General features: G+C 39.7%; 2 gene segments (V, D, J or C); both read left to right on the forward strand.

The window, feature by feature from the left end:
- The first annotated feature begins 182 nt into the window (after nucleotides 1–182).
- LOC122705751 lies at nucleotides 183–22,500 on the forward strand. The segment is given in 5 exon segments: nucleotides 183–249; nucleotides 8,826–8,935; nucleotides 9,066–9,411; nucleotides 20,820–21,028; nucleotides 22,481–22,500. Coding segments are annotated over 4 exon segments (621 nt in total).
- A 2,105-nt stretch (nucleotides 22,501–24,605) lies between these two features.
- Nucleotides 24,606–26,094, forward strand: LOC122705752. The segment is given in 3 exon segments: nucleotides 24,606–24,727; nucleotides 24,947–25,248; nucleotides 26,080–26,094. Coding segments are annotated over 3 exon segments (366 nt in total).
- Nucleotides 26,095–26,321: the final 227 nt, after the last annotated feature.

Consider the following 26,321-nt stretch of genomic DNA (forward strand, 5'->3'; position numbering starts at 1 on the left):
TGGAGGACATGACTGAAACATGGGAGGAAGACCTACACAAGGAACTGCTTGATCATTGGCTGACAGATCCTGGCAACAACACACTGCAACAGATACCTGCGCTGGTTCTAAGTCTCTACTAGCAGCAGTTGTTTTGTTCACTGGAGACAAGCCCAGGAGCAGACACAAGTGTGAGCCCTGAGCCCACAATCCTGGTTTGTCCTTGAAGTATGAGGCTGGTGGTTGGAGTAACTGTTTTTCTGACCTTGGGTAAGTGTTCTGTGTCTACAAGGGTTGACTTTGAGGCCAAGGGAGCATAAAGCATCATTTGCTTTCTACTCTCCTTCCTGTGTTTTATTCAGCTTTATAGCAATGGAATTGAGAACAGATCTATGAATTTGCTAGTGAGCGCAAACTTCTACATGACAGGTTAATCCATAGCCATGATCCCAGAAGAGACCTTAGCAGTAAGCAGGTTGGAAGAAATCTCTGGGGTTATTGAGCCAAAGACCCATGGGATAAAGCCTATAGAGTTCTCAGAATCTTGCATGTGTCTTTGGTCCCTATATAATAAGCACCAATAATATTTCTCAGGACACAGATAAAAATACTGGAGTAGGGGGTAAGTCCAGACAGTTTGGGGAATGTTGTGCCCTTGTTCCACAGAATTACACTGATTTGTTGTCGGGGGATAATTTTATTTTCTTGAGCCTTTAGGGACTGTGACTGATGCTAAGACCACTCAGCCCAGCTCCATGGATTATGCTGAAGGAGAGGATGTAAACCTACCTTGTAACCACTCTACCATTGGTGGAGATGGTTATATACATTGGTATTGGCAAAATCTCAATCAGAGTCCACAGTATGTCATTCATGGCTTACAAGGCACAGTGAACAAAAGCCTGGCCTCTCTGACCATAGCTTCAGACAGAAAGTCCAGCACCTTGGTCCTGCCCCAGGTCACCCTGAGAGACACCGCTGTGTACTACTGCATCCTGAGAGGGCACACGGGGACAGATGGGGCTGCACCTGGGCAGTATCTCTGGTGGGAAGAAGGGGGGACACAGTGGGGGAGCAATCATGAGAGCAAATCTAGAGTCATTTAGAAGGAGAGTCAGAGAGCAGTGAGAGATGAGGAAAATGAAGGGAAGGGAAAGGGAAGAAGATGGATAAAGAAAAGAAGAGAAAGAGGACAAGCAAAAAGTGCGTCACTGGTTGATGTGGCTGCGAATGACAAGGCAATTAAGGATCATAATTTTAACACAGGAATAAAGTGAAGAGGTATTAATAATTTCTCATGGCTCCTCCTCGTGTCAATAAAATGTTGGTTTCAGTGTGTTAAAGATGAAAAGAGGGAAACAAAAATAATTCTCCTGTTCCAAAGGCTTCTTTTGTTTGGACCCAGGACAAAACCATACTCAGAACACATATTATTACAGTTGTTTCACTTGCAAATAGATCTTACTCAGAGGAAAATCTGAAATGTTATTTTGTTACAACTCTAGAACACGCATGTTTGTGATAAACAAAATTTAAGGAAACAAAAGCTAAGTGAATATTTGTTTTTAATCTGTCTAGAAGTTCTGCCTCTATAAAGAGTTTTCATAATTTTTTTTATATTCTAAGCAGTATATAGATCCATCACATCATAAAAGTCTCAGGCAGAGCAAAAGTGAAGGCTCATAGCTATATCTCCTTCATTCCACCAAATGAAGGAGATTCCTCCCACTGTCCTTTTCTGACAGTTTAATGTATATCATATCAGCCTGTTTATTTCAATTACATATATTTTTGCACAGTTCCCCAGGTGAAAGGCTTCCCTGGTGAAAGGCTTCCCCTTGATGAAAATGAAAGGGGAGAGTGAAAAAGTTGGCTTAAAACTCTTCATTCAAAAAACTAAGATCATGGCACCAGTCCCATGACTTCATGGCAAATAAATGGGGAAACAATGAAACAGTGAGAGACTTTATTTTGGGGAGCTCAAAAATCACTGCAGATGGTGACTGCAGTCATGAAATTAAGACACTTGCTCCTTGGAAGAAAAGCTATGACAAACTTAGATAGCATATTAAAAAGCAGTGACATTACTTTTGTGACAAAGGTCTGTCTAGTCAAAGCTATAGTTTTTCCAGTAGTCATATGTGGGTGTGAGAGTTGGACTATAAGGAAAGCTGAGTGCCAAAGAACTGATGCTTTTGAACTGTGGTGTTGGAGAAGACTCTTGAGAGTTCCTTGGACTGCAAGGAAATCAAACCAGTCCATCCTAAAGGAAATCAGTCCTGAATATTCATCGGAAAGACTGATGCTGAAGCTCCAGTACTTTGGCCACCTGTGTGAAAAACTGACTCATTTGAAAAGACCCTGATGCTGGGAAAGATTGAAGGCAGGAGAAGAAGGAAATGACAGAGGATAAGATGGTTAGAAGGCATCACTGACTCAATGGACATGAGTTTGAGCAAGCTCCATGATGGACAGGGAAGCCTGGCCTGCTGCAGTCCATGGGGTTGCAAAGAGTCAGACACAACTGAGTGACTGAACTGAACTGAACCCCAGGTGGTGCAGTGGTAAAGAATCTGCCTGCCAATGCAGGAGATACAACAGAGGCAGTTTCAATTCCTGGGTCAGGAAGACCCCTGGAGTGGGAAATGGCAACCCACTCCAGTATCCTTGCCTGAGAAATTCCATGGACAGAAGAGCCTGAGCAGCTACAGTCTAGTGGGTCGCAAAGGGTTGGACACAGTTGATCACACATGCACATATCTTTGCACATCACTTTATGCAACTGCATACACATTTATACACATACATACATATGTACACACACACAGATCAAATGATTTGCCATTAAATTGAATTTATTTGGATTTTTCACACTGTGCCTTTTGATTTTCATTTAATAATGTCCTGGAGCTCTTTCTACAGTTGAAACAAAGTGGAGTGGCCCACTACATTCTTTCTGATGCTTATTTAGTACTTTGAAACATTTTATCATTAAATTAATTAATTAGTAATTATAATAATTATTATGAAGACAACATCTTACTCATCTTTGTGGAATCTTACACATCTTTGTCTTACACATCTTTGTAGGATCACTTTGGCATCTACATGAAAAATTTAATTAGATATATGAATTAGATACTAGAAAATTTGATTAGATGTTCAATAAAGGGTGCATTTAAAATTTTTGGAGAAGTGGCATCTTGCCCTCTATATGCTGTAAACAGTCACACTTCAACAGAGTGAGAGGACATATCTTGCATCCTCCACAAATAGGAAATTACCTGTGAATTTTATTTTAACAGTCCAAATATATTTTATCTATACACAATGTGCATGTATGCTAAGTCGTTTCAGTCATGTCCGACTCTTTGTGACCCTCTGGACTGTATCCTGACTGTCTCCTCTGTCCATGGATTCTAGGCAAGAATACTGGAGTGGATTGCCTTGCCCTACTCCAGGGGATCTTCCCAACCCTGGGACTGAACCCATGTCTTTTATATCTCTTGCACTGACAGGCAGGTTTTTCACCACTAGTGCCACCTGGGAAGCCCCAATATGAGAGAAGGCTTTTTATTAATCAAATTGGTTCACTACTTTAGGATTGACAAGCACTGTGCTTCCTTGGGCACATTGCTGAATCATCATGTGCATTTTTACATTTTCATTGACTTACAGCTGTGATGACACGTTGACTGTGAGTATCAACTGATGTCTAAATGAATATTTTTTTTGTTATTTTTTTATGCGAAGTTAGAATTCCTCGCATCTTTCCAGGGGACTCTATCTAGCTACATGCAATCATCATCTTTCAAACTATCTGGTGTCAACCTTATGACAAACAATAATTAAACACTTTGATAAAACAAGCAGAAATCTGTGCCATTTATCACAGTCTATGAAGAATGTCAGAGATAAAGAGAAGTGTGTATTGGAATGAACTGAAGTTCACAGGAAGAGCCTAACAAAATAGTTGGGGACCAATTTCACATTTAATAATGATAGGAATGGGGAATACAAAGAGGAAGGAAGAAAAAGATAGAGGGTTGGATGAAGGAAAGAAAAAAAGTAAATAGGAAGGAAAAATTTAATGAGTCCGTGAATGAATAAGGATTTTGGAATACATTCTTGTCTTCATTACGAGATCCCGTGTGATGTCCTTTGACTCTTTCTTCTGTGTTTTTAGAAGATCTAACTCATGCCCTCTATATTTTGTTGCATCCCTAGCAATTGTCAGTAAAATGTTCAGCCAAGAATATTTCTTTATTCAGTAAATGTTTATTGAGCAGCTACTATTTGTCAGGTACTATGCTAATTACTGAGGACATTTTAACAAATAAAACAGATAAAAAGATAAGTTTTAGGAAAAGCAAAGTGAGGAAATAAGCAAGTGAGCTCTAAAGCTGGGAAGGGGAGGAAATGAGGGAAAAAGTGACTGAAAGTGTCCTGAAGGGATATGCTGATCTTTGGAAAGTGCTAGAGCACCTCTCATTGTGCTTTCCAAGACTTGAGTACAAGTATCTGTTACCTCAGATTTCACTCACAGAATCAAAACAATTTCCAATGTATGATAAACATAGCTATTTACATTTCCACACACATCCTACACACCAGGACAAATTTCTGTCTTTTTGAATATCCAAGAATACGATGTGAACGATGCCACATTGAGGATTCTAGTGTTTCACAAACTCCATCTGTTAGGCATATCTGAGAGACTGAGTCTAAGTTAGAAGCATATCTAATTCATTCTATCAGAATTGCGTGAAATGTGCAACATACTAGGTGATTTCAAATTGACTTGCCCCCTGAAGTAGATAAGATGTAAGAGGGTTATAAGAAACAAGTAACAAGTATATACACATATGGCACATGGAAAAGACAATTTCCTGAACACAAAGAAAACAAAACTTCTGAAAATAATCCATTGGGATAACCAAAATTTACTGATTGATGACATCTTCTTAGAGACTTGAGCACCAGTTGATCTGGTTGTGGCCACCTTCCTCTGTACTAGGACCTTTGAAGGCACATTTGCTTCTACCCCTGATTGACTTCTTGCAGAGAGGAATGATTCACCAAGGAGTCTGACCTGTTTAATTTTCTACATTGACCTAATCACCTCTTACCACCCCACACTGCTTTCTACGTTGTGCTTTAAATCCTCATTCTATTGAAAACAAACATTCAGTAGCCCCTGTAAAAATTCCTTCCACATATCTTAACTGAAACCTGACTGTAATACAGCTCTTTCACTTGTGGTTACTTCTGGTCCTCCCTCATCTAAAACACTTCAAATTTAGAAATGAGAACAGCATGCTTGTCACTCCCACACCCCCCAAAAACGGACTCTTGTCTTTGACCCTTTGAGGCTTTACCTTTTACCCCTACTTTTCCCTATTCCTTTCATCACTCTCATCTTTATAAACATCAGACACTCTCTGGGGGAACCATGTTTCACTGTTTGCTCAGAAACGTCTCCTGGAATTGACTCTCACTCACTCCCTCCTCCTCGCTTGCTCTCCCCTGCCTTTAAGTTAGATGTTCTGGTTGACACGTCAGCATTGCAGGATGCTGTTCTGCATGATAAACAAGCCCCCCTTTCTTCAAAGGCCTTTCTTTAGGACTCTGGTGTGATTTCCTCCAGACCTCCAGGAGGTCGCTTCCTTAGCCCCAGAGTGCTGCCTCCGTCTGGCTTTCCTGCTCTCAGTTAAAGATCACCTGACACGTTACCAACAAACACGCGCCAGGCGTTTCCTCAGAGCTGCTCTTCCCGAGCCTCCCCGCACTGTCTCTTACGATCCTGTGTGTTTGTGAGAATCATTCAGTGCGACGCCGCCGCACTCTCCCTTATATATTGAAGATGTACACACATAAGATTCTACTGTAACCTAAAATACTCCTTGACTTAAATTCAGAGAGGGCAATTCAGAGAGAAACCTGAACTCGTCAACTTTGAAGTCTATCAGTTAGGATCCCTCTCAGTCACAAACTCCCATGGCCACACTCCAGGAAGATGTGATGATGTTTCTCCAGGTAGATGCCACTCCACCTCTGAAATCTTACATCCTGTCTAAACCTTGCATCCTCAGATTCCTACACTCATATACTTCTGCTGCATTCGCTCTTTGACTCTTTATGATCATTTAGTCCCCAGATCTCTTTATTGTTATCTTATTTCTCAGACGTTTCCAATCTTTTATTTCTCTTTCTACAGTATCTAAACTTCACAGCCCTCCTTCAATCAGTCTTTAGTCACTAACTTCATTGTTTTGAGTTAATTCTATGTCATATCAATGATCTTATTAATTCCTAATCATGGATTGATATCTGCCTTATGTACTCCATTGGGGTAATGATTAAAAACACTATATTACACTGATACCATGGAATACTGTTCAGTCATTATAAAGATCAAATTTAAAAAAACCTACTTTCTTATATACTTTGATAAAGCAGAGTTCAAGAAAATCACACAGATGGGCAGGCTGGTGTCACTGAAATGTGATCACCTCCAACACTAACTAGACCCACAGTGCTTCCAAGAAAGTATTCTTTTTCTCTGTAATCATTTCTCATTGTCAATTCCTACAGTGACTTTTTCAAAACTTCTCACACTCATCAGATTTCTTAACCCAGGATCTCTTCTATTAATTATCTTGGAAGGTACTTAATTTCTACCTACAAGAAGAAAAAAATCATTAAATTAATAGATGTGTCAACTTTCTGCCTTCATACCCTGAAATAATACTGAAATCCAAACCAATTCTTTCCTCCTTCATTCCAATAAAATTGGAAATAACTGTTTCTCCTCACAAATTAATTCTCCTACCTGTGGTCCATATTCCATCCTGGCTGTCTCTTCAGAAGTTTGATCCATTGTTTATAGAACATTTCCAAAAACATGTAAATATATCTCAACCTTTAAAACCCCTACGATTACCATTTCAACATCCTTGTCTAGTTAGAACCATATCTTTTCTCCCCATCACAGTTCAGCCTCTGGAAGGAGATTTCTGTATTCCAAAATTTTTCTCCTTTGTCTTGTCTCTACTACAGTTGAGTTTCTGCCGAAAGACTGAAATCATGATCTTTGTGCTGCTAAAAGTCAACAGACACTTTTCAGTCATCATCTCACTAGGTAGACTTTTTTTAGCATCTGCTCTGGTGGACAGTCCTTCCTCTTTGAAACTCCACTTTCCTTCTCTTTCAGGACACCAGTCAATTCTGATTTGCCATGTACCTCTCTGGACTACCTTTGAGGTTTCTCTGATACTCTTTGCTACTGGCCATCACGTCAGTGTTTGAGTTCCTTGGAGATTTTCTTTAGTTTCTATTCTCTTGTGAAGTTTGCTCTGCGTGTGTGTCTTGGTGAAATTACATTTATTCTAAAGAGTAGTATTGTCAATAGTTGTCAGTAGATGACAACATAGTGGAGTCTAATTGAATTAGGTTCTAATCCTTATATGTCCTTGGACAAATCATTTAACTTCTAAAGGACTTGAGTTATCTAGACTAATGGCCATAGTGCTGAATTGTCAGTGGCCAATGATACAGATTCTTGAATCATACCAATGGGACAAATTTCAGATCACTTACTGTAATCTTGAACAAATTACATCCTTCCTTCCTTGCTTCAATTTTCTCATCTATAAAAATAAGGATAATTTACTTTATGTGATAATGTGATTATATAATCACATAAACTATTATATTACAATATAATAGTTTTTATTATATTTTTCTTATATTTTTCTTATATTTTATATTATTTTAATAAAATATATAAAATGTATTTTATATATTTATAAAATTTTATAAGTTTTATTTATTAAATATTTGTTTTATATTTTATTACAATAATATAATATTTCACTCTGTATAATGGGCTCCAGTTTCATCCATCTCATTAGGACTGATTCAAATGAATTCTTTTTGACAGCTGAGTAATATTCCATGGTGTATATGTACCACAGCTTCCTTATCCATTCATCTGCTGATGGGCATCTAGGTTGCTTCCATGTCCTGGCTATAGAAAGATAAAGAACATTACAGCATACTAACACATATATATGGAATTTAGAAAGATGGTAATGATAACCCTATATGCAAAACAGAAAAAGAGACACAGAAGTACAGAACAGACTTTTGAACTCTGTGGGAGAATGTGAGGGTGGGATGTTTCAAAAGAACAGCATGTATACTATCTATGGTGAAACAGATCACCAGCCCAGGTGGGATGCATGAGACAAGTGCTCGGGCCTGGTGCACTGGGAAGACCCAGAGGAGTCGGGTGAAGAGGGAGGTGGGAGGGGGGATCGGGATGGGGAATAAGTGTAAATCTATGGCTGATTCATATCAATGTATGACAAAACCCACTGAAATGTTGTGAAGTAATTAGCCTCCAACTAATAAAAAAATTAAAAAAAATAAAAAAATAAATAAAAAAAAAAAAAGAAGGAACAGAATTGAAGGGGGGAAAAATAATATAATATTAATTATAATATATTATATATATTGTGATTATATAATCACAATAATTATTTAATTCATAGTATTAAAAGAGCCTCTTAGTAAGCAAACCTTTGAAACATTCTCATCAGTTTAAAATGCTAAGTAACTCAAGCCTAAATAGGAGCAGAAAGGAGATGGGGCAGAAAATCCTGAAGACTCAATTTGTTTCTTTTGTTGACCTGCAGAGGGTGATGTTGCATAAACTGGAAGTGTTTGTCTTACTCCTATGAGCTTCTTTATCTTACAGCTCATTGAAGTGCATTTCTTACTGGTAGTAGCTAGGATTGCCTAGACAGGGATCTCTTTAACTCTCAGATTTTCCCTGTTACAAGGACTCAGCACACCCTGGCACATTCCTTCCTGCTCCTCAAAGGAGATCTTCCTTCCTCTGTAGCCATGCTCTCAGCGACTCTTCTGCTACTTGGAATGCTCTTCACAGCAAGTAAGTAACATTATATTCCATGCTGCTGCCTATATAGAAGGGATTTTGTTCTGAGGGTGTCTGAATGGAAACACTGTCTCATTATAGATAGGTGTGTCCTGGATTCACTGATGCTGCATTGCTGTTGCAGGAGGAACTGGAGCCCAGTTAGTGACCCAGCCTGACGGTCACATCAACGTCTCTGAAGGAAACCGTCTGGAGCTGAGATGCAACTATTCTTATGGTGGATCTATTTATCTCTTCTGGTATGTCCAGTACCCAAGGCAAGGCCTCCAGGTTCTACTGAAGTATTTATCAGGACCCACCCGGGTTAAAGGCATCAAAGGCTTCGAGGCTGAATTCAAGAAGGATGAAAAGTCCTTCCACCTGAAGAAAGCTTCAGCCCATGGGAGTGACTCTGCCAAGTACTTCTGTGCTCTGTGTGACACAGTGCCTGAGTCTGCAGAGGGAGCTGAACAAAAACCTTCTCAGACATTGTAGCTTAAAACACTCAGGGTCTCAGCCTGACCTGGTTTTAGAGAGGTCTCTGATCTGATCAAAGTGAGCAGAAGGAGAAGCAGAGTCCTGGGGAGTGCATGGTCCCAAGGAAAAACAAGATTTTCAATGAGTCCCTTGTTTGACATCTATGCAAGACCAGACCTGGAATAGATTTGAATGGATAGTCTCCTTTTTCGTGGTGACGTAGCATTCTGAAGGGTCAGGATCCTAATTTAATGTGTTGCTGTTGTTGTTTAGTCACTAAGTCATGTCCAGCTTTTTACAACTCCCTGGATGGCAGTCCCCCAGGCTCGTTTGTCCATGAGATTTCCCAGGCAAGAATACTGCAGTGGGTTGCCATTCCTTCTCCAGGAGATTTTCCTGACCCAGGGATAAAACCCATATCTCATGCTGGGCAGGCAGGTTCTTTACCGCTGAGCCACCTGGGAAGCCCCAGTTCAACGTGAGCAGCACTAACCTTCTGATTGTTCACCTTCTGAGCTGTCCTCCAACACGCTCCTCCCACAGCTCTCGTTTACAGCTGAGAGCACCTCCATTCTGTCCACATCTCTTGCTGTAACCTTAGTGATCTTTGACTCTTATTATTTTCTCACTGCTTACATCTAACTCAGAAAGAAACCCAGTTGGCCGTATCTTAAAAATTAATGCCAGATTGAACCACTGCTGCCATTTTCACTGCTACTTCTTTGGCCAAACCACGCTTATCTCCCAAATGTATTACTCTGAAACCCAGTTTACATATTATGACATAGACACTCTTCAGGAAATGGTATTGGGAAAATTGGAGAACTGCATGTAAATCAATGCTGTTAGAACATACTCTCACACACCACACACAAAAATAAACTCAAAGTGGCTTAAAGACCTAAATATAAGACACAATATTATAAAACTCCTAGATGAGAACATAGGCAAAACATTCTCTGACATAAATCTCACCAGTGTTTTTTCAGGTCAGTCTCCCAAGGCAATAGAAATAAAAGCAAAAATAAACAAATGGGACCTAATAAAACTTACACTTCTTTTTTTTTTTTTTAACAGCAAACGAATTCATAAACAATATGAAGACCCAAGCTACAGACAGGGAGAAAATATTTGCAAATGTTGTGATAGACAAGGGCTTAATTTCCAAGATATACTAGCAGCTTATATGACTCAATAACAAAACAGGCAACAACCCAGTGGGAAAATGGGCATATGACCTAAATAGAAATTTCTCCAAAGAAGACATGCAGATAGCCAACAGGCACGTGTAAAGATGCTCAACACTGCTAATTACTAGAAAAATGCAAATCAAAATGACAGTGAGGTATCACTTCACACCAGTCAGAATGGCCATCATCAAAAAAATCTGCAAACAATAAACACTGGAGAAGGTGGGGAGAAAAGGGAGCTCTCCTACACTGTTGACCTGAATGTAAATTGGTTCAGTCACTGTGGAAAACAGTATGGAAATTCCTCAAAAAACTAAAAGTAGAGTTCCTATATAATCAAGCAATCCCTCTCCTGGGCATACACCCAGAGGAAAAACCATGGTCCAAGAAGATACATGCACTCCGATGTTCACTGCATTATTCACAATAGTCAAGACATGGAAGCAACCTAGATGTCCATTGACAGAAGACTGGATAAAGAAGATATGGTACAGGTATACAATGGAGTATTCAGTTGAGTTCAGTGGCTCAGTCGTGTCCGACTCTTTGCGACCCCATGAATCGCAGCACACCAGGCCTCCCTGTCCATCACCAACTCCCGGACTTTACTCAAACTCATGCCCATCGAGTCAGTGATATCATCCAGCCATCTCCTCCTCTGTCGTCCCCTTCTCCTCCTGCCCCCATTCTGTCCCAGCATCAGGGTCTTTTCCAATGAGTCAACTCTTTGCATGAGATGGCCAAAGTATTGGAGTTTCAGCTTCAGCATCAGTCCTTCCAATGAATACCCAGGACTTATCTCCTTCAGGATGGACTGGTTGGATCTCCTTGCAGTCCAAGGGACTCTCAAGAGTCTTCTCCAATAACACAGTTCAAAAGCATCAATTTTTCAATTCTCAGCTTTCTTCACAGTCCAATTCTCACATCCATACATGACCACTGGAAAAACCATAGTCTTGACCAGATGGACCTTTGTTGGCAAAGTAATGTCTCTGCTTTTCAATATGCTATCTAGGTTGGTCATAACTTTCTTTCCAAGGAGTATGCGTCTTTTAATTTCATGGCTGCAATCACCATCTGCAGTGATTTTGGAGTCCCCAAAAATAATGTCTGACACTGTTTCCACTGTCTCCCCATCTATTTCCCATGAGGTGATGGGACCAGATGCCATGATCTTAGTTTTCTGAATGTTGAGCTTTAAGCCAACTTTTTCACTCTCCTTTTTCACTTTCATCAAGAGGCTTTTTAGTTCCTCTTCACTTTCTGCCATAAGGGTGGTGTCATCTGCATATCTGAGGTTATTGATATTTTTCCCAGCAATCTTGATTCCAGCTTGTGCTTCTTCCAGCCCAGTGTTTCTCATGATGTACTCTGCATATAAGTTAAATAAGCAGGGTGACAATATACAGCCTTGACGTACTCTTTTTCCTATTTGGAACCAGTCTGTTGTTCCATGTCCAGTTCTAACTGTTGCTTCCTGACCTGCATACAAGTTTCTCAAGAGGCAGATCAGGTGGTCTGGTATTCCCATCTTCAGAATTTTCCACAGTTTATTGTGATCCACACAGTCAAAGGCTTTGTCATAGTCAATAAAGCAGAAATAGATGTTTTTCTGGAACTCTCTTGCTTTTTTGATGATCCAGCAGATGTTGGCAATTTGATCTCTGGTTCCTCTGCCTTTTCTAAAACCAGCTTGAACATCTGGAAGTTCATGGTTCACGTATTGCTGAAGCCCAGCTTAGAGAATTTTGAGCATTGCTTTACTAGCATGTGAGATGAGTGCAATTGTGTGGTAGTTTGAGCATTCTTTGGGATTGGCTTTCTTAGGGATTGGAATGAAAACTGACCTTTTCCAGTCCTGTGGCCACTGCTGAGTTTTTCAAATTTGCTGGCATATTGAGTGCAGCACTTTCACAGCATCATCTTTCAGGATTTGAAATAGCTCAACTGGAATTCCATCACCTCCACTAGCTTTGTTCATAGTGATGCTTTCTAAGGCCCACTTGACATCATATTCCAGGATGTCTGGCTCTAGGTGAGTGATCACACCATTGTGATTATCTGGGTCGTGAAGATCTTTTTTTGTACAATTCTTCTGTGTATTCTTGCCACCTCTTCTTAATATCTTCTGCTTCTGTTAGGTCCATACCATTTTTGTCCTTTATTGAACCCATTTTTGCATGGAATGTTCCCTTTGTATCTCTAATTTTCTTGAAGAGATCTCTAGTCTTTCCCACTCTGTTGTTTTCCGCTATTTCTTTGCATTGATCACTGAGGAAGGCTTTCTTATCTCTCCTTGCTATTCTTTGGAACTCTGCATTCAAATGAGAATATCTTTCCTTTTCTCCTTTGCTTTTCACTTCTCTTCCATCACAGCTATTTGTAAGGCCTCCTCAGACAACCATTTTGCCTTTTTGCATTTCTTTTTCTTGGGGATGGTCTTGATCCCTGTCTACTGTACAATGTCACGAACCTCCATCCATAGTTCATCAGGCTCTCTGTCAATTAGATCTAGTCCCTTAAATCTGTTTCTCACTTCCACTGTATGGTCATAAGGGATTTGATTTAGGTCATACCTGAATGGTCTAGTGGTTTTCCCTACTTTCTTCAGTTTAAGTCTGAATTTGGCAATAAGGAGTTCATGATCTGAGCCACAGTCAGCTCCCAGTCTTGGTTTTGGTGACTGTATAGAGCTTCTCCATCTTTGGCTGCAAAGAATATAATCAATCTGATTTCGGTGTTGACCATCTGGTGATGTCCATGTGTAGAGTCTTCTCTTGTGTTGTTGGAATAGAGTGGTTGCTATGACCAGTGCATTCTCTTGGCAAAACTCACTAGCCTTTGCCCTGCTTCATTCCGTACTCCAAAGCCAAATTTTCCTGTTAATCCAGGTGTTTCTTGACTTCCTACTTTTGCTTTCCAGTCCCCTATAATGAAAAGGACATCTTTTTTGGGTGGTAGTTCTAAAAGGTCTTGTAGGTCTTCATAGAACTGTTCAACTTTGGCTTCTTCAGCATTACTGGTTGGGGCATAGGCTTGGATTACCATGATATTGAATGGTTTGCCTTAGAAATGAACAGAGATCATTCTATCGTTTTTGAGATTAAATCCAAGTACTGCATTTCAGACTCTTTTGTTGACCATCATGGCTACTCCGTTTCTTCTAAGGGATTCCTGCCCACAGTAGTAGATATAATGGTCATCTGAGTTAAATTCACCCATTCCTGTCCATTTTATTTCGCTGATTCCTAGAATGTCGAGATTCACTCTTGCCATCTCCTGTTTGACCACTTCCAATTTGCCTTGATTCATGGACCTAACATTCCAGGTTCCTATGCAATATTGCTCTTTACAGCATCAGACCTTGTCTATCACCAGCCCCACCCACAAATGGGTATTGTTTTTGCTTTGGCTCCATCCCTTCATTCTTTCTGGAGTTATTTCTCCACTGATCTCCAGTAGCATATTGGGCACCTACCGACCTGGGGAATTTCTCTTCCAGTATCCTATCATTTTGCCTCCTCATACTGCTCATGGGGTTTCCAAGGCAAAAATACCGAAGTGGTTTGCCATTCCCTTCTCCAGTGGACCACATTCTGTCAGACCTCTCCACCATGACCCAACCATCTTGGGTGGCCCCACACTGCATGGCTTAGTTACATTGAATTAGACAAGACTTGTGGTCCTGTGATCAAGTTGGCTAATTTTCTGTGATTATGGTTTTAGTGTGTCTGCCCTCTGATGCCCTCTCGAGAACTGCGCAGAAGCGCGCCGGCTGCGACTGACCACACAGAAGTGTGGCCGTGAGGAGCTACCCCTTGCCCAAGGTCAGAGAGAGCCACCGAGAGTGCCAGGCTGCGACAGCACACGAGCGGTGGCCGGGAGGCGCTTCCCCACGCCCGAGGTCAGGGGCGGCGGCTGAGAGGAACCACCCCACCCTGGAGGTCAGGGACCCCGCCCAAGAGGAGCTACCCCACCTCCAAGGAGTGGCTGCTTCGTTGGCGCAGGAGGACCGAGAGGAGCTACTCCACGTTCAATGGAGTATTACCCAGCCATTAAAGGGAATGAAATAAATGCCATTTGCAGGGACATGGATGGACCTAGAGATTATCATACTGAGATAAGCAATTCAGACAGAAAAGGAGAAACATTGTGTGACATCCCTTATATACAGAATCTAAACAGAAATGATACAAATAAACTTATTTACAAAACAGAAATATATCCACAGACCTAGAGAATGAACATATGGTTGCCAGGGGGGAAGAATGAGGAGAAAGAATAGTTAGGGAGTTTGGGATCAACATGTACACACTGCTATATTTTAAATGGATAACCAACAAAGTCCTACTGTATAGCACAGGGAACTCTGCTCAATGTTATGTGGGAGGGAAGTTTGGGGGAGAATGGATACACATGTATGTATGACTGAGTCCCTTTACCGTCCTCCTGAAACTGTCACAACATTGTTGATTGGCTGTATGTGTCACTCAGTCCTGCTGACTCTTTGTGACCCCATGGACTATAGCCTTCCAGGCTCCTCTGTCCATGTAATTTTCCAGGTAAGAATACTGGGTTGGTTTGTCATTTCCTACTCTAGGGGAATATAAAATAAAAAGCTTTAAAAAAGTAAAGTCAATTAACTTTGTAAAAGTTAATTTTCATGTAGAAAGTAAAAGGCAAAAAGAAAACTCAATCTATGAGCTTCATCTCATAGAAATATTTACTATGCACAGCTCAGATCATTTTCTAATTTCCTACCATGTCTACCCTCTTCAACTTTTTTTCTTGGTGTTTTTCTGTTTTTGTATGTACTATGCAGTACGTATTATGCAAAACTACTTGAGTATGTATGTAATTCAATTATAATCATAACCTGGAAAGTAGAAATAACCTGATAAGTAAAGTAATATAAAGGCATTTAAGAGGGTAGGTGTATGCATATTCCAACTCAACTGAGTTACAGCAAAAAGAAGTTAATAAATATTTTAATCTTAGTTTTGTTACATGTATACTGGGGTAGTTACAAAAAAGAAAGGAGCCATAGGACGGTGTTAAAAAAATAGTAGATGGAAAAATGAGTCCAGTCTGGTTCATTTGGAGACTGCTGTGATGCCCATGGAAAGAAAAGAAAGATTCAAAGTGTGTGGCTTTTCAGCAAGATTCTTGACCATTCTGAATAGCTGTAAGTCAGCAGCCAAAATGTTTTTGGTTGCTGAGTATTGTGGAGGGAAAGATTTCACTTCTGAATTTCAGGTATTAGGTGACATGTTTTGATATGGTGGACTCTAGCCCTTTAGTTTTCTCTATCATGTAGTCACATGACCTTGAGGAAAATTAAAGGATAGCAAAAACAATTTTTTTTAAATCACAAATCTCTCACTATTATGACTTTGTGAGCCAAGTATTTCAGTGTGAACCTGGAACCTTAGCAGCCATAAAGACTTTATCACCAGAACAGAACCATCTGCTCTGATAAACGGGACAAGATCTTATACAAGAGATTGTTACTGTGAGCAACTAATTCATTTAAGTCATGTTCTTCAAATTTTACAAAAAGAACAAAAGAGAAAAATGGGAAAAGCAACTTATTTTTATTACTCATTTCACCTAGGTCTTCACAAAAACCTTTCTTAAATATTTGAAGTTAATACACCTTCATTTCCCTAAGATGGTTAACCTGTGACTGCCCTATAAGCTTGCTCTCACGTAGCTCATTTCCAAGTGTGCAGGCATGTGTGCGACCCCATGGACTATAACCAGCCAGGCTCCTCTGTCCATGGAATTTTCCAGGCAAGTATAGTGGAGTGGGTTGCCATTTTCTTCTCCAGGGGATCTTCCTGACCCAGGGACCGAACCCTCGTCTTTTGCATCTCCTGCATTGGCAAGCAGATTATTTACCACTGTGCCACCTGGAAAGCCCAAAAGCAATAGTATATATTGTTTGTTGACTACTTGTTCTCTCTCACTCTTGCTATGCTAACCTTTAGCCAGAGTGTATTTCCGATACTTCACCACACTGTGGACTTTGGACGTAACAATGTGACCATATTTGACCAATAAAATGTGAGTGGATAGTTATATCCTAGTTAAAACTAAATATATTTACATGATATGCCTTCTTTTGTTTCTTCCCTACACATACCAGATAGTAGTTGTCCTTTCAGGTTTTATTCCATAACGTGAAGCAGACACAAGTTTCAAAATGAAGAGACAACTCATGGGAGCAGACCTGAATCCCCTTGTGTGCAAGAGCAGAGCCACAGTGTTGGGATGGCAGCTGACCCACAAGTAACACACAGTGGACCATTCATTAGGCTTTGTTCCTGTGAACCACTGAGATTGTGAGGTTCTTTGTACTAAGTCTTATGCTAGCCAAAGTTGACTGATACATGAAGTCACATCAATCCTGTCTTCTAAATATCTCTCACATTCAACCACCTCTTTTTAGTTGCCTGGTTACTATCCTGGTTCAGGTTCTCATAATCTCTCACCAAGTTGGTTGGAATAACTTCTTAAATATATCCTTTACCCATGAGCTCCTGCCACTCAACTCTCTAAAGTAATCATTCTAAAGCACACATTTGGATTAGATTGCTATTCTATTTCAAGACCTTCTATAGCTCACAATGACCCACAAGTGAAAATCAAGGTTTCTGTTGCCATCTACAGTATTACTTCCAGGAAGTTTTCATCCTCATCCCCACCACTACCCCAAGATTTCTAAATATCAGGCATAATGAACTCATTTTAATATTTTCTTCTCATATATATTATTCTTTTCTCAAGTTTGTAAAAGCCTACTCAACCTTCAGGACTCAGTAAATGTCACATTTACTTTTTAAAAGATTTCCACCTTTTATTTATTTGTCTTTGTCCTCTTTTAGTATTTTGTATACAATTTTGCAATAGCAATATTTACAATGCTATGAATATTGCTTGGTTTTTAACTCTTTACTAGTACAAGTTCCTCAAGAATAGGGGCCATTCCACACTATTCTTTAATCTCACCTGTTATTACTGTTACTGACATACAAGGAACATTCAGCAGATGAGTCACAGCTTGACCACAGGGTGCTTTTGACATGTGCACTGATGAATGAGAGCTGGTTTGTGAAGCTGGATATGCAGGTGGACTGGAAACGTCCCATGTGGGAACCCTTGAGGACACCTTAACCTCATTACATCCCTCAAACCAACACATGTCTATGCTTCCCACTCTTACATACTTAAACCATATAATCCCCAGAAGACAATATTACTCCATTCAGCCGTATGAATCATACAGTCTTGCAGAAGTTTTTCTCCATATATTTGTGGCTTTTAACATCAATAGTACATGAAATGGTTAATGAAAATTTTTTCATGTTTCTACAATATATCATTTATATCTCCTTTGACTCTGTACTCTCCTAAAATAGCCAACCTACCACATTTGATGAGTCATGGTAGGTGACAATAAAGACAATTCATAGCATTAAATGAATCTTCCTCAACTCTCTGCATCCTAGGTAAAACATTCCTGTTTTACACATATAGTTTACGTTCTCTCCCATAATAATAAAAAAAAAAGTGTCTCTCTTACTTTGAAATGAATGGTACCCCTCTGCCCGAACTATTTACCCATAGTATTCTGTCTGAATTCTCTGGCACTTCAGCCCACCAACCATACAAACTTTGGTCTGACTTTTCAAGATTTACTTGCTAATTTCCTCCCAGCATTTAAAACATTCAAGCTTTCTCATTTTAAAAAATATTTAATATTCCCACAAACCCATTTGTGCCTCTCCAGCAACAAATCTTTTTTTTTTTTTTTTTGCCACCTGTTCCTTGTAAGATCCACAAGATGATAGATATCATTCTTTTTATTATTTTTAAATTTTTTTAATTGAAGGATAATTGCCTTACAGAATTTTGTGGTTTTCTTTCATAGCAATAAGAATCAGCCATAGTACATCCATGTCCCCTCGCTCCCAGAACTCCCTCCCATCTCCCTTCCCACCCGCCCTTCAGCCTGTCTCAAAGCCCCTGTCTGAGCTCCCTGTTCCCTCAGCCCCTGCTCTTAGTCTTAGAGCAAATTCCCACTGGCCCTCTCTCACACACGGTGCTGTATGTTTCTATGTTGCTCTGTCCATACGCCTCCCCTTCTCCCTCCTCTTCTCCTACCTTGTCCATAGGTCTGTTCTCTATGTCTGTTTCTCCACTGCTACCCTGAAAATAAATTCATCAGTGCCATCTCTTCAGATTCCATATATATGTGTCAGTATACAATATTTTTATCTTTCTTTCTGACTTACTCCACTCTATATAATGGGCTCTAGTTTCTTCCACCTCATTAGAATAGATCCAAATGTGTTCCTTTTTATGGCTGAGTAGTATTCCATTGTATATATGTACCAGCTTCTTTATCCATTCATCTGTCGATGGACATCTAGGTTGCTTCCATGTTCTAGCTATTATAAATAGAGCTGCAGTGAACATTGGGGTACATGTGTCTTCTTCAATTTTGGTTTCCTCAGGGTCTATGCCTAGGAGTGGGATTTCTGGGTCACATGGTGGTTTTATTCCTAGATTTTTAAGGAGTCTCCATACCTTCCTCCATAGTGGCTGTATCAATTTACATTTCCACCAGCAATGCAAGAGCGTTCCCTTTTCTCCATATGCTCTCCAGCATTTATTGTTTGTAGACTTTTTGATGATGGCCATTCTGACTGATGTGAGGTGGTATCTCATTGTAGGTTTGATTTCCAATTCTCTGATAATGAGTGATGTTGAGCATCTTTTCATGTGCTTGTTAGCCATCTGTATGTCTTCTTTGGAGAAATGTCTCTTCAGGTCCCTTTCACACTTTTTGATAGGGTTGGGTTTTTTTTTTTTTTTTTTTTGGTATTGAGTTGTATGAGCTTCTTCTATATTTTGGAAATTAATTCTTTATTAATTGTTTCCCTTGCTATTATTTACTCCCATTATGAGGGTTGTCTTTTCACCTTGCTTGTAGTTTTCTTTGTTGTGAAAAAGCTTTTAAGTTTAATTAGGTTCCAATTGTTTATTTTTGTTTTTACTTCCATTACTCTAGGAGGTGGGTCATAGAAGATCTTGCTTTGATTTATGTCATCAAATGTTCTGCCTATGTTCTCCTCTAAGAGTTTAATAGTTTCTGGTCTTACATTTAGGTATTTAATCCATTTTGAGTTTATCTTTGGGCATGGCATTAGGTAATGATCTAATTTTATTCTTTTGTACATTGCTGTCAAGTTTTCCCACGACCACTTATTGAAGAAGCTGTCTTTGCCCCATTGTATATTCTTGCCTCCTCTGTCAAAAATATGGTACCATGGGTGTGTGGGTTTATCTCTGGGTTCTCTATCTTTTTCCATTGGTCTGTTTTTCTGCCAGTACCATACTGTCTTGATGACTGTAGCTTTGTAGTATAGTCTGAAGTCAGAAGATTAATTCCTCCAGCTCCATTCTTCTTTCTCAAGACTGCTTTGGCTATTCAGGGTCTTTTGTGTTTCCACATGAATTGTGAAATTTTTTGTTCTAGTTCTGTGAAAAAAAAAACCATTGGTAATTTCATAGGGATCACATTGAATCCCTAGATTGCATTTGGTAGTATAGTCATTTCACAATATTGATTATTCCCACCCAGGAACATGGAATATCTCTCCATCTGTTTATGTCATCTTTAATTTCTTTCATCAGTATCTTATAGTTTTCTGAATACAGGTATTTTGTTTCCTTAAATAGGTTTATTCCTAGATACATTATTCTTTTTGTTGCAATGGTGAATGATATTGATTCCTTAATTTCTCTTTCTGAGGGCACTTTCAGGGTTTTGCAGGAGCTCTGTGGCTCAGCTGGTGAAGAATCACCTGCAATGCAGGAGACATCGGTTTGATCCCTCGGTTGGGAAGTTCCCCTGGAGAAGAGAAAGACTACCCAGTCAGTATTCTGGCCTGGAGAATTCCATGAGCTGTATATAGTCCTTGGGGTCGCAAAGAGTGGGACATGACTGAGTGACTTACACTACACTACTGTGACCCTCTCCTACGACAGTTCTCTCTCATCAGGTGTGAGAGGGGTGGATGTGGAGCAGAGTACCCCAGCCCTGAGTCTACAGGAGGGAGCCAGCTCTACTCTGCGGTGTAATTTCTCCACCCTCGCAAACAGTGTGTAGTGGTTCCATGAGAACCCCGGGGGCCGCCTCATCCGTCTGTTTTACATTCCTTCAGGGACAGAGCAGGATGGAAGATTAAACGCCATGACAGTCCCTGCAGAACGCCGCAGCTCACTGCAGTTTCCTCTTCGCAGACCACAGACTCGGGCACTTACTTCTGCGCTGCGCAGCGGAGCGCTCCCCAGGCACCTGCGGCCTCTACACGAACCCTCCTGGGGCTCAGCCCCTCCTCCAGCCACAGTCACACCGTGAGGCTGTTACCAGGTATCTGCACTGTTTAGTATTTCTTACCTACACTGGTACAGTTTTAACTGTGAGGCTGCCAGGGTTAATACCATGACGGGCGGCCTGGACCTAAGTTTTAGCTTTCCCCGAAATGGTAAGATTCCCTACCCCCATCAGGTAATCTGGAGCCAGCCAATCAATATGCGCCCAGTAAGAACAAAGGGAGAGCTGAAAAGCCCGCGAAAGTCTGTACCGATAGAATTACTTTGCAAACATGTAACCAATCCGCTTAAGCCAGCTACTAACCGCTTTTGCATATCTTATAAATCTGTGTAACAAGCTTGAGCTCGGCACTTTCTGACCCTGCACCACTGTGATGTTTGTGGCAGAAAGCCCTGGCTCGAGACAGTAATAAACTTCCCTTTTTGCGAGTTGCATTGTCTTGGGAGATTTCTCTCTTCCCACTCGGGGATTCGGACATCGGGCATAACATTAACCACAAACACTTTTGGCCCAGTGAATTTGGGATTTGGTCTTTTCCCTTCTGAATATCTCCTGTATCTCCTTCTGCACTAGAACCTCTGACCTGTAGTTAGGAGAGAATCTAGATAAGACGACAGATTTAAAGTAAATATTTAAACACAATATGCTGGACTCCAAAATGATAAAAAGTGAAAGGACCTAAAAGGAGAGAAAATAACTCCAATAAAGATGTTATCCAGTTTAGTTGGGTGTCTCAAGAATATTCAAATCTGCCTTACCATAAATGCAAATACAAATAACTCACAATTGCAATTACTCACATTTGCAAATTGCAAATACTCACATCTTATCCTATGACTGGGGCAAAGCAAACAAAATATTTGTTCAGTGTTCATACATAAATTGATCATTTGAAACAAATTTATCCTCTTTCAGTTCTGGATGCAAGAAGTCTAAAATCAGTTTCACTGGCTACAGTCAAGTTCTTGGCAGGGTGGATTCTTCCCCTTCACTGCACATTACATAGTTTTAATTTATTTATTTTATAAGTGGAACTTTCTACCTCTTAATCCCCTCCACCTATTTCACCCCTACATCCATCCTTTCCCTTGCAGTAACCAGTAGTTTGTTCCCTATATGTCTGAGTCTGTTTCTGTTTTGTAATATTTGTTAATTTGTTTTGCTTTTTAGATTTCATATAAAAGTGAAAGCATACAGTACTTGTCTTTCTCTATCTGACATTTCACTAAGTGTGATATCCTCCAGGTCTATCATGCTGTCCCTACTGGCAAAATTTTATTCTTTTTTTATGGCTAGTAATATTCCATTGTATACACACACACACACACACACACACCCTCATATATATATATGTATATCTTCTAGATCCATTCATATGAGTGAAAACTGAGGTTGTTTCTATATATCTTCACTATTGGAAATAATGCTGCAGTGAACATTTGGGTGCATACATATTTTTGAATTAGTGTTTTTGTTTTCTTCTGATAGATACCCAGGAATGGAATTGATGAATCATATAATACATGTGCATGCTAAGTCATTGCAGTCATGTCTGACTCTTTGCAATCTCATGGAAACATAGAGGGGCCAGGCTCCTCTGTCTCTGGAAATTTTCCCGGCAAGAATACTGGAGTGGGCTGCCATTTCCTACTCCAGGGGATCTTCCTGACCCAGGGATCAAAATTGAAGTGTCTCCTGCATTGAAGGTGGCTTCTTTATCGCTGAGCCACTGGGAAACCCCGAATCATATAGTAGTTATATTTTTATTATTTTGGGGAATCTTTATGCTGTTTTAAATACAGGCTACATCAGTTTACTTTCCCAGCAAGAATGCACAAGGTTTCCCTTTTCTCCACATCCTTGACAATACTCAATTATTTTTCATTTTTGTCATGATAGTATTCTGGTAGGAGTGAGGTGATTTTGGTTTTGATTTGCATTTACCTGATGATTAGAGATGTTGAACATCTTTTCATGTGTCTGTTTGCCATCTGTATGTTTCTTTGGAAAAATGCCTATTCATGTCCTCTGCCTGTGGTTTTGATATTGTGTGCAAAAGTTTTTTTTATATATTCTGGACATTAACCCCTTATTGACTGATTACTTCCAAATATCTTCTCCCATTTGATAGGTTGCCTTTTTTGTGTGTGAATGGTTTCTTTCACTGTGCAAAATAATTTAATTAGGTCCTATTTTCTGTGTTATTTCTTTTTTGTCCTTGCCTGAGGAAATAGATATAAAAATATGGCAAAGATGAATGTCATAAAACAGATTGCCTATATTTCCCTTAAGAATTTATGAGTTCAGGTCATGTATTTAAGTCTCTAATCCATTTTGAGTTTGTTTTAGTATATGCTCTGAGAAAATATTCTAATTTCATTCTTTAACATGTAGCTGTCCAGTTGTCTAACACCACTTGTAGAAGAATCAGTTTTTCCCCCATTGCTTATTCTTGCCTCCTTGTTATAGAGTGATTGACCATGTATACAAGGGTTAAAATCTGGACTCCCTATTCTGTTCCATTGACTGAATCTCTGTGTTTGGGCCAGCAATGTACATTTTGGGTTATAACACCTTTGAAGCATATTTTGATGTCAGGGAGTGTGATACCTTCAATTTTGTTCTTTTTTTTTTTTCAAAATCGCTTTGATAATTTGTGGTCTTTTGTGATAATTTGTGGTTCTATACAAATTTTAGGATTATTTGTTCTAGTTGCATGAAAAATGCCATAACTAGTTTGAGAGGGGTTACATTAAATCTGTAGATTGCTCTGGTTCAGAGGACATTTCAACATTGTTAATTCTTAAAACCCATGAACATGAAATATCTTTATATTTACTTGCATTATTTTCAGTTTTCTTCATCAATATCTTATAGCTTTCAGAGTGGCATCAGTACAATTCTAGGGCACATGATCTAATAAGTTCAATTCTCCTTGTAGAGGCACAAGACTGAATATCCTGATCCTCCTCAAAGTCTAATAAATAAGATTTGGTGTCAGATTTCAGAAAAATAATATTTTATTCCTGTTACAGTTTCATAAAAACACATACAAATGAATAGATTCTGAAAGTCAGAAGAACTGATGTTTCTTCATTTCATGTTAAAGTAATTTTATTTACTAAAAAATCTAAATAGAGCCCTAACACCCAATTAAGAAAAAAAATAATTATTTTGGATAAGATAGCTTTTCACCAAGAAAGTTGAAAACCTGTGTGTTTTAAAAAAGACATTGTTTCTGAATGGAGGAAAGGTAAGCATAGGCTAAATGAATGACCAGTAAGTAAGTTACAAGAGTTCATATCCTATGCTAAATTCTATCTTAAATGAGCTGGTAAAATGACTTTACTGAATGATTATCAATATTTGTCAACTTGTTTAAAATTCAGTTCCCCTCAGCTCATACCATTAATACTAATTGTTTTTTCTCCATACTCCTTTTCAAGATCTGCCTAACTCAATTGCCAGGGAAAGACAAGTAGACAAAATAAAGTTTGTGGTGAGCCAAACTTTTTTCTCACATGGCACAGACCACATGGGCTATGAACATGACAAACCCCACTTCCCGTTGGGGGGAGTCACACAGGTTCCGGATAGTATGTATATGTGCTGCCAGGCACTCAAAGACACTGTACTCTCAGCTTGAGGCAGGACTCAGCACATTTGTGCAGGGGAACCCATGCCTCATGCCACTCTCCAGTCTGCTCTGGGTGTTCCTGGCCTTCACCTTCCTTGGTAAGGATACTTCCAAACAAGGGTACGAGTGTTTAGGGTGAAAGGTCCGCACATAGGCACATGGTGCTTCACAGGGACTTGGGGAGGAAAGGAGGGTTGGAGAAAAGCATACTTATTATGATCTCAATTTGGGTTTTCTTTGGGCCCCAAATTAGTCTAATTCTTACATTATTTTGTTCATTACTTCAGCTCTGTTTCCTGATTTTTTTTCCCCCACAGGATCTGGTGTGGCGCAGAACGTTATTCAAGACCAGCCAGACATATCCGGTCAACTGGGACAGTCAGTCACCCTGAACTGTCGGTATGGAACAACCTGGAGCTATTTCTACATGTTTTGGTACAAGCTGCTTCCCAATGGAGAGATGATTTACCTTATTGGTCAGGTTTCTTCTAGCCAGAATGCAAGGAATGGCCGCTACTCTGTAAAATTTCAGAAAGCTCGTAAATCCATCAGCCTCACCATTTCAGACTTAGAGCTGGAAGATTCTGCAGAGTATTTCTGTGCTCTCTGGGAGCTCACAGTGCTTGAAGTAATGGGAAAAGCTAAACAAAAACCCCAGAGTTTAATAAAAGAGAGCTTCCCTGCTGCAGAACTCCAGCTGAAATATGCACCTGCATATCCCAGACCAGAAATGGTAGTTGTGTGGTTGCTTAATCTGTGGTCTGGAAGCCCCTTTTAAGTCGCTTAGGAACAGATGTCCAGACTAACTTTCTAGTAATATGTTCTCAGTCTTGATTGTTTTAAATTTTGTATCAACCGTACAGAACATGTGCAAAGTTGTCTAAATTTGAAAACTTGTCCCATAATAATTTAATGTGGCAACTTCACCTAAAAAATCTCACATCTTAAATCTGGGTTTAATTTTCAGAAATTGTCATGAATATAATTTTCTTAATCTTTTCTTCTTAGGTTTTGTGTCAGTTAGGGTACAATCAAAAGAGTAGAACCACAGTGATACAGAATAAGAGACTCATTTTAAGGAATAGAACTCTCAGGCAATTGCTAGAGTTGGTGGAGGAGTTTATACAAAGCTGTTATCTTTGCATTTGGTGCGAGCCTGAATTTACTTTAAATTAACTAGAGTGTCATTTGGAAAGGAAAATTGGATATGGACAAAAACGTGGAAAAACTGACGTGTAAGGACATACTAGAACCCATGAGGACAATCGGAACCCGCAAAGACACACTAAAACTTGTCTGTCTCTCACCTCCTTCAATCTCATGGTAATGGGTGATCTTCAGGAGAAGTGGATATTTCCCATCATGCTACATGCACATTTGGCCCAAGATGGGAGATCTGGTTGGAGGTCAAGGAGTTGTAAGTCAATAATAAGGTGAGTTAGCAGATCAGCAGCAACACGTGTGAGTTGCACAGTGGCTGGAGCCCTGCACCAACCAGCAGGACATAAAAAAATGTGGCTACTTCATGACAACTACCTTCTAAACCTTGCAGTATCATTTTTATGGCCAACCCTAACCCAGAACAATACAGGGAAACAAATTCTGAGTCATAGGTTTCCAGCTAGTAGAGACACTACAAAGCTATTCCAGTACCTTCTATGTCAACTGGTCATCCATCTATACCTCTTTTAA

This window comes from Cervus elaphus, chromosome 12 (genome assembly GCF_910594005.1).
Source record: "Cervus elaphus chromosome 12, mCerEla1.1, whole genome shotgun sequence".
Taxonomy (NCBI): Eukaryota; Metazoa; Chordata; class Mammalia; order Artiodactyla; family Cervidae; genus Cervus; species Cervus elaphus.